Source organism: Nanorana parkeri, unplaced genomic scaffold (assembly GCF_000935625.1).
Source record: "Nanorana parkeri isolate BGI_ZX_2015 unplaced genomic scaffold, ASM93562v1 scaffold1667, whole genome shotgun sequence".
Lineage (NCBI taxonomy): Eukaryota > Metazoa > Chordata > Amphibia > Anura > Dicroglossidae > Nanorana > Nanorana parkeri.
In genome coordinates, this window is record NW_017307935.1 from 164,413 (window position 1) to 174,410 (window position 9,998).

Genomic DNA, 9,998 nt, shown 5'->3' on the forward strand with positions numbered 1-9,998 from the left:
ATGCATACGAGCACTATTCTAAATTAATTTTATCTAACTAAATGATTTTAAGAAGAAGAATTTCAATACATTTCTATTAATTATATATACCTGAGTCCTCTCTGAATACACCCCATCACAATATTATTATTGTAAATGATTTTTTTTTAATAGATTTAAAGCTGAACTCCGGGCACAAAAGTGTTCATATCAATATATTCCTCGGTAGCCATAAAGGATGAAAAAAAAAGCTTTGTCTGATGCAAATGGCTTTGCAGGCCTAGATATTGCCTTGTAACGGTGACACAATCACTGTGCTGTACATAGCCTGTGCAGAGAGCAGAGCTGTGGGAGGGGCCCAGCAGACCCCACGCACTACAGGCTACCTGCAGAAAACTACAGGAGGGGGCGGAGACAAGACCACTCACTCTGCACAAGTAGAGAGAGCAGCAGTGAGTGGTCTTTATTATAGGAGGGGGCGGAGACTAGATCAGTCACCCTGCACAAGGCGAGAGAAGCAGGGACTGGTCTTTATTATAGGATGGGGCGGAGACTAGACCAGTCACCCTGCACAAGGCGAGAGAAGCAGGGACTGGTCTTTATTATAGGAGGGGGCGGAGACAAGACCAATCACCCTGCACAAGAAGAGAGAGCAGCAGTGACTGTTTTTTATTACTGGAGGGGCCAGAGACAAGACCAGTCACCTCACCCTGCACAAGAAAAGAGAGCAGCAGTGAGCAGTCTTTACTACAGGAGGGGGCGGAGACAAGACCGGTCACCCTGCACAAGGAGAGAGCAGCAGTGAGTGGTCTTTATTACAGGAGGGGGTGGAGACAAGACCAGTCACCCTGCACAAGAAAAGAGCAGCAGGGACCGGTCTTTATTACAAGAGGGGGCGGAGACAAGACCAGTCACCCTGCACAAGAAAAGAGCAGCAGGGACCGGTCCTTATTACAGGAGGGGTGGAGACAAGACCAGTAACTCTGCACAAGGAGAGAGCAGCAGGGACCGGTCTTTATTACAGGAGGGGGCGGAGACAAGACCAGTAACTCTGCACAAGGAGAGAGAGCAGTGACTGGTCTTTATTACAGGAAGAGATGAAGACAAGACCAGTCACCCTGCACAAGGAGAGAGCAGCAGTGACCGGTCTTTATTACAGGAAGCTCCAACTGTCACACTGGATTACTGCACAGATCTGGAGGAAGTACAGCAAGATATCAATATGATCAATAAGAACACACATGCCTCTATTTAGACCATATTTGCTTATCCCGGAATTCAGCTTTAACATTTCCATAATGTTGTCACCATCTGGAAACCCGCCTTGAGAAATGCCCAGAGCCATCACTAGACAGGACAGGAAGTGGTTGCAAAGAAATGTAACAAAGCATAGAAAAAACAACATTTTACATTTAGGAAATGGCGATTGTTTATGATACACGGAGCACAGCGCAAGCGAAATGTCCACTTATAGGTATACACCTGATCCCAAAGCAGTCTATGGCGGTACTGAACTGCAGCCAGGAGCTTTGTCTTATGCTCATAGATCGGGTTCAGTATACAACGTTTCTCCAGTCCTGCCCTGACATGTTTTCTCGGAGGAAGTCACGATAAGAGGCTTTCCATTCTAGAACAATGGTAGTTACATAGTTGCTAAGTTCCCATCAATGCTCTTTTCACAAGTGGCACAGCGAGTCCGGCCGCAGTTATTATTCTGTCAGTGGCCGGAGGGAGCAGCTAGTGTTCCGTCTCCTAGTGACTCCGTTTGGTGCGGCACATCGATGCCTCAGATCAGAAGATGAGGTTTTCCTGAGTGCAGGAGCTCTGCAACCTGAATGAAGAAGAGATACCGATTAATAAATTATATCCCCGGAGGTAAGCGATTCTACCAAATATTTATTGTGATGAACGCCGGCTGTGCGCGGAGATACAGCAAACCGCGTCCGTTGTTGTGGATATTTACCTCCAAGGTGGTAATAGAATTCTTTGTTACAATAATCAGTTCTAAAATATAAATGGGAAGAAACAAATTGGTTGGTTATTAGACATGTAAGCTGCGGAAAAATTCGGTTTGGTTCGGATATTTCATAATTTGGGATTCAGATCCGAAATTCAATTCGGTTTGGGTTTCGGACGTTACGACTACCACATAAACTATATACAGATATTAATACTAAAGCTGAATCTCCTAGACCCCAATGTAAATGCATTCGGGAATCTGGATCCCGAATGCAATTCGGGTCTGGGAGCCTCAGCTTTAGTATATACTGTATATGGCTCCCATGTTGCCGTAACGAAAATTCGCCTTCAGACCCATTCTGATGCATTAAACCGAAAAACACATCTGATTGGCCAGAAAAGTCACATGTCCCATTCAGTTTAGTTTTTGAACGAAATTCGGACGGGATCCGAAATTCGGAAATGGAAATTCGTATTTGGACACATTCAAATGCATTGGGATTCGGAAATTTGGATGTGTCTGTCTGAATTTCGGAAAATGTGTCCGAATTTTGATTCGGAACGAAACTAATCGCACATGTCTATTGGTTATTTGTAACAAAGAATTGGGGGTTTGGGTCCCCCCTACCATATTAGGTGACGGTGGATGCCTGTCTCCTGCACCCCAGTACTTCATAACTTCTAATACTTCATGACTTTTAAAGGAGAACTATGAGGTGAGTGATCCTAGCCGACCTGTGACAATGAGACTGTCACAGGTCGGCTCAGTAGATCGGGAGGTGAGCGAACACATACCGGGTTCGCTCACCTCTTGATCCTGTCATGGCTCTCTGCCATGGCAGGGGAAGGGCTGGATTCCCCCCTCCCCGCTCCGATCCGCCAGCGCTGACTGGCGGAACGGACGGGGGAGGGGGCAGGTACAGCTGGCTCTGCCTCTAGGAAGGCAGAGCCAGCTGTCACTCACGCAGCTGGGCGGATCCAGACATCGATGTCGGGATCCGCTCCGACTGCGGCGTCTCAGTATACCACGAGCTGTAGCTTGCGGTATACTGAGCCTAGGGTAACGGGAGGACGCTAGTTTGTGTCCTCCCGTTACCCTAAGGAGAACTATGGGGAAAAGCCCTGACCCCATAGTTCTCCTTTAAGTGTGAGAGTCTCTCCCCTGAGGAAGCTAACATTAGAGTTGGACCCATTGAACCAGCATCGTGTGACACATCCATTGAACTACCTTCTCACATCTAAGAGGAGGTCTGGAGACAGCACTAGACTCTCCGAGTGAACTGTCAACATGATTGTGTGTTCTTATTATTCTGACTCCGATCGTTGTGATAGCGAAATATATCCCTTGCTGAGACCTCTATGCCTGGCCTGTATAAGCAGATATACTCACTGCGGACAATCCTCGTCAGATACCTGAACTCGTCAATACCGATTCATTCAAAAGAGGTGTTTATTCTTTAACATCAGGGTTACAGCAGATGATAGGAACAGCAGATGAATGGTGATAGTATTGTGCGGTCAGAAAATGATGCCTTTCCTACGTACTGTGCAGATTACATGTGTGCCCTTGTTACATGTGGCCTTAACTGTGGCCATGACACAGGAAGTACTGCACACAGGAAGAAGGAAGGGGCGTACACTAGGGGGAAATACATGAGGAATAATTACAGAAAGCATGTTTGTTACAACAAAAGGCCACTAGATGGCAGCATAGCATAACACATGGATTTAGCTATGAGAAAATAGTTAGGCAAATCACACTATATAAATTCTAACCTATATAGCAATGCTAATATTAACTGAGGCTATGCATCTCATATTCTATGCCCCTATTGGGGCGGCACACTTATTGTTGGACTTCTTACACATCATTGACTGTATAATGTATTTTGCTTTTAAGATTTGATGTTTTTAACCTGTAGATATCATAAAATGTTAAAGTTTTAGATTTATTTAGTTTTTTGTGTTCTCGGGTCACCTCAAAAAACCCAATTTGTTCATATAACTAGCTATCCTATTCCTTTCAGGGGGTGGGGTACCTGCACCTATGGACGCCGGTGTGGGGCTAAGAGCTGCCCAATAGATATTACTGGAATGAAACAAATTGCTGATCACATATTGAAAATAATCGTCAGGAGAGCTGATGGCAGACGATTGTGCTTTGTTCTTCATGTAGAAATTTAGCACCCTAGAAAAAAAAATCTTAAGGGTCTGTTTACTTTGTTTGCGGTTCAATAAAGCGGACCTTTACCCATATCTTTAAAATAACAACAAACACACCTTTAGAAATGTTTAGTAATGACAATCTACCAACAAGGGGCGTAACTAGAAATCACAGGGCCCCATAGCAAAATTTTGTATGGGGCCCTGTGACTTCTAGTTATGCCCCTTGCATAGCCCACTTGAGATCTCACGCAGCCCACCTGATGGAGACCATGCAGAGCCCACCATAGACTCTCTATGGTGGGCTCTGCAGGGATACCCTTAGGTGGTCTGGTCACACTCCTTACCTGTCCGCCTCCTCTTCCTTCACGATCGCTGATGGCACCCCGCCTCCTCCTCCGTCGCCGGGCCCACCTCCTTCTCCGTCACCGGGCCCCGCCTCCTCCTCTGCTACCGACCACGGGCCCCGTCTCCTCCACTGCCAGGTCCAGCCTGCTCCACCGCCGCTGCTGGCTCTCATTAACTCCGCAGCGGCTGTGAGAAGTGATCTGAACAGCAGTGCATTCTTCTCACAGCCTCCAGTGAAAGCCACCAGCATAAGATGCCATAGCAACCCAGGCGGCCCGCACAGCATCTGGCCGGGCCCCCCTGTGCTCCCCTGTGCCCCGGGCCCCATAGCGGCTGCCTGGGTCGCTATGGCGATTGTTACACCCCTGCTACAAATACATACTTCTAGATGATTGCCGGCTTTGTATTCTTTGCATTCCTTATTTCTATTTTCTTCCCCAGTCTTCTGACAGTGGCTATCTTTACTAAGGACACATTACTAGCTCTCCTTTTACTTCCTGGATTACTGGCACATGTGACTAGGACATGTGACCATGCACATCATCTCAGGGGAAGAAAATGTCTTTCCCTAAGATCTTGTGAGATTACAGATGAGATTTCCCAGCAATGCTCTGCTGATGACAAGGCAATCCCAGTGTGCATTGCTTTGCCAAACTGAAGTCATTGTGCCCTTTCAATGCAGGAAGTGAATGGCTTTGAATGACTTGAGAAAGCTAGTCAGATGACCAGCAGAACGTCTTCAAGAAAAACACAGCAAGTCCAGTTGCCTTGATCAATTGTTTACGGATATACCACAACCTGGATGAATAAGAACCTTTCACAGACAGAGATCAGGTCCAGCTACCCTAGACCTTCATAAGCAATTAACCCTTGCAGTGTGGTGGCAGCCCTTATTCAAGGGGAGTTTTTTCCCCCCCAGAGATAGGCTTTAACTGTGAATGGACCCTGAAGGAATGCAGGGGTTGAAATGTTTATTATTTCAGAAGGCTGAGTAACAGCTTAAGTATTTGTGTTTGCTGAAATCCTTCTAATGGGTAAAATTGATCAACAAAACTGAAGATTCATTTATAAACAACCAAAGAAACTGATCCTTAGGAAATAATATTTTTGGTGTTTTTAAGCCTTTGCTTTTGATTTTCTTCTTTCTTTTAAAGCGATTTGTTTAGGAGAAAAGTTACAATGTCAGCCGAGCTGATACAAGCATCTGAACATGACCATCACTATATGTTTGCCCGACAAGTGAAATTCAGCGCCAATAGAAGACTGGCAGTGGAAAGAAGCGAGCATTTCACTAACCCAAAGCAGATCCCAGATGATAATATCTGGATGAGGAAACCTCCCGACTTCAGCGTCAAGCAGTACAGGTCATTGATGTTACCCAGGAGGTCCAATGAATTTGATATTCAAGAGAAGAAAAATATAACCGAAGACACCAAGCAGTGGAATAAGCAGGACATGATTCCAGGTGCCTGGAACCCCGGACAGCTCCCTGCAATAAGACCCAGAAAGTTCCTAACAAAATTTAAACATATTGGTCCCTTCGAGGCCAGCCTCATGTGTGTAAAAGAAGGAATTTACCCGAAAGATAAATACCAAAACCCCAAGCCTCATGACTTTAGACAGGTATGTACATTAACTGACAATGGTAATGAGCACATTGAGCACTGGCCTTGCTTAAAAGTGCATCTCCAGCCAAAACATTTTTCAGGCCTTTTTCAGGCACTTCCGTTAAATTCTATGAGCCCCAAAAATCCCCATTCTGCCTCCAAAGTTGTTCATGTACCTTTATAAGCATGAAGCATTGAGCTATAGGCGTTTATATGTGAACGGGCACAATTTTAGGGCCCACTCACACTGGAGCATTGTGCTATTCACATGTTACCGTGTATTTAGTGTATGCTATTGCACAACGCACCTAGAGTTTGGTACCATGCAATGATGCATTGCCATCCATATCAGTGGCATGGCTATGCACCTCCCAATGGATGCACTAGCCTGTCAGTTACAAAGACTGACTCCCCCTCCCCCCCAACCTCCCTGAAATTACTGAAATGTTGCCAGCGGGCTTTCAGTATATGAAGCTTATGCATTGGGGGCAAGTCTGAGGTCCGAAATGCATTCATTGGGGCTAGTTCAGGTACTTGAATGTATTTTTAAGATTTAACTCCTAAGCTTAGTGTCACTTTAATAAAATATGGCAACGCAGCACACCTAAAAGTATGACATGCGATCTTGTGCGTGCACGCGTTCCCGCAACTCATAGATCCAAAGGAAGGCTTATGCATCTCTTCTTTAAAATGAATGAATGTATTTTTTGTAATGGTTCCTCATAGCTGAGGTCACTCAACCCCCTCATTCATTGTATTGCCCTTCGATTAACCTCTTCCTAGTTCAAGGACATCCTTCTTGTGGCTTGGCGACCAAAGCTCAATTGCATACTCAAAACGATACAGAAATAAATATTAAATCATAAATATTTATTTATTAAATAAATACATATATAAAAAATAATAATATTTTTTTATTATTATAAAACACTCAACGGTTATTTTATTTTGTAGATCTGCACAGATCTGGGAGATTTGAACCCCTGACATTCCTTTTAGTTTGCAGGCGTACATGACAATTATCGAGCGACGTGCAGCTAGGAGAGCTGTTATTGAAACGCACCTAGAGTTTGGTACCATGCAATGATGCATTGCCATCCATATCAGTGGCATGGCTATGCACCTCCCAATGGATGCACTAGCCTGTCAGTTACAAAGACTGACTCCCCCTCCCCCCCAACCTCCCTGAAATTACTGAAATGTCGCCAGCGGGCTTTCAGTATATGAAGCTTATGCATTGGGGGCAAGTCTGAGGTCCGAATTTCATTCATTGGGGCTAAACATGTGTTGTGTGTGTGCCAATTTTTGCACTGACAGATGTACTGCCAATGGCAAGTTAAACACAATAATTATTATATAATAATGGTGCCTGTAGGTGGGAACCCAGAGTATGTCCCCTGCATCTTTCTGACCTGGTGCCCCAAGTCATGGCACCGCAACTGCCCACCACTGCGCAGCCGGCATCTCTCCCCGCTGAGCTGCCTGTACATAGAATTCAGATTTAAGGAAAGTTTCCTTAGGTTCCTCCCCGGCTCTGGTGTGTCACGTGACATAAGCCAATGGGTCTTGGAGGATCCCCCATGCTTGCCACACTGCAACGGAGGTCTGATAAGTTTAGGGAGAGGGAAGAATTGTTCTGGAGGCCATAATGACCTGGTAGTGGTGGAGGATGAAGATTTGTGCTGGGAGAAGAGATTTGTTGGGAAAGGGGATGAAGACCTGTGCATGGGACATTTTAGCAAGGTGGGTTGTCCTGGAAGGAGGAGGGAATTTTTGCATTTTTGTTTGGGGAGATTTTGGCTTTCAGAGGGATTTTGTGCTGGGGGTGTGAGGGTGCAAATTATACTGGATATTGGGGTTGGGGGAGTTTAATTGAGAGGGGAAAGTAGTGAAGAGTATTGAATTGAGTTACACAGCTCTGACCCCTTCAATATATGTGTCACTTACTCTTGACCCTTGCACTCTGTGAGTTACTTACCCCTGACTCCTGCACTCCATGCGTTATGTACCACTGACCCCTGCATTCTGTGCCTTATGTAAGACTGACCCCTGAATGCTGTGCTTTACACATATATGACCCTTGCACACTTGTTTTACACACTCCTGACCCCTGCATTTTGTGCGTTATGCACCCTTGTTCCCTGCACTCTGTATGTTACATACTCCTGACCCCTGCACTCTGTTACATGCTTCTGACCCCTGCACTCTGTGTGTTACATACTCCTGACCCCTGCACTCTGTGTGTTGCATGCTTCTGACCCCTGCACTCTGTGTGTTATATGCTCCTGACTAGGGATGTTCAGATACCAAGTACTGTACTTGGTACAAGTGCAAGTACAGATACTTTTCCAGCTCCAAGACTAGACTAGAGAAAAATGCAAAAGTTAGGAGGCCGCTGTCATTTGTAAGGAGCACACGGAGCTCCCGGGATTTGTACATCTCTGTTTTATTGTATGATTTTGTTTTTATAAACATATATAAAGGGATGCACCAATAGCAGTTTTGCAAGTACGAGTACTGATACTTGTCCATGTTCTCACAGATACAAGCACTGATACATTTGTGTTTATTGTCATGTGACAGTTTTTCTAAAACAATACAGACTAATGATTTCAGGACAGTGGTGGAGCGCCAGAGCCAGGTCACAGCTGCAACCGCTGCAACCCTGGGAGTTCTCATGAAAATGCCAAGTATCTGCACTGGTATCTGAACATCCCTACTCCTGACCCCTGCACTCTGTGTACATACTCCTGACCCCTGCACTCTGTGTACATACTCCTGACCACTGCACTCTGTGTACATACTCCTGACCCCTGCACTCTGTGTACATACTCCTGACCACTGCACTCTGTGTACATACTCCTGACCCCTGCACTCTGTGTACATACTCATGACCCCTGCACTCTGTGTACATACTCATGAACCCTTCACTCTGCGTGTTACATACTCCTGCACTATAGTGTATACATTATATTTTACATTATATACTTCTGGCCAAAGGGTTAATTGTAGGGTAAGTGTACAGCGCTGATTAACGTCCTCAGTGTAACCCGCAATTTTAAATAAAGAATCTCCTTTACTTGTGAAATAAACTCCAGTGAGCCGTATATGGAATGAATCCGCGCTAATTGAAAAAAGATATAATATATAAAGAAAATCTTAAACCTGGGTTTAGGGTTAAAAAGCTGCCAAACAAAGGTTACTGTTGGAACCTCATAGGATGTAGGGTAAGTGTACAGCGCTGATTAACGTCCTCAGTGTAACCCGCAATTTTAAATAAAGAATCTCCTTTAGGGTTAATTGCCTGAACACTTGTTGGTTGCTAAATATTCCCTGACTATTTGAATGAAATTCTTCTTTATGGTAGGCTTATACAAAGGGTTAGCTCTCTGTCTTTTTTTTAGTGTGTACAAAATCATATGTATTGGAAGTTTTTCAATTGTAACTGAATGCTGAGGTGTGTATACGTGTCTGTGGGACTGTTGCTTGTGACACAGCAATGAAATCATATTGTAGGGTTACAAGGACTGTAGCATATATACACTGCTCATACAGCAAGCAGGCTCAGCTTATATTTAACAATGTCCCATTAAACCCCTCCCACTGTTGATGTAATTTGGTCACTGCGGTTGGCTATGCGCACCTCATTATGACTCTCCTTGGTGTGGCCAAAGGTGCCCCAGGACCTTTAGAATCCTAGCAACACCCGTCTATAATAATTAATGCGTTTAACTTGCCATTAGCAGTACAAGTATGACAAAAAAAAGAAAAACTACAACGCGCTATTGTATACCGGCAAAGCGCTTGTCTAATGTTTCTTTACTTGACATCTTGTTAAACATTAATTATAGATTCATTCATTAAAATATTTCAGCCTCATAAACCTCAAATATTTGCTGATATGATTTCCTTATAGCTGTACGGTTTTAGCCTTTCACTTGT

The 9,998-nt window shown here is 44.6% G+C and overlaps 1 protein-coding gene across 1 annotated transcript in view; it reads left to right on the forward strand.

Moving 5' to 3' along the window:
• Positions 1-1,724: 1,724 nt before the first annotated feature.
• Positions 1,725-9,998, forward strand: part of LOC108799240 — a 14,240-nt gene continuing 5,966 nt past the window's right edge. The window contains exons 1-2 of the mRNA XM_018571075.1: positions 1,725-1,854; positions 5,616-6,072. Of these exons, the coding sequence (XP_018426577.1) occupies positions 5,629-6,072 (444 nt within the window). The 5' untranslated portion in view covers positions 1,725-1,854; positions 5,616-5,628. The remainder of the gene's footprint in view (positions 1,855-5,615; positions 6,073-9,998) is intronic.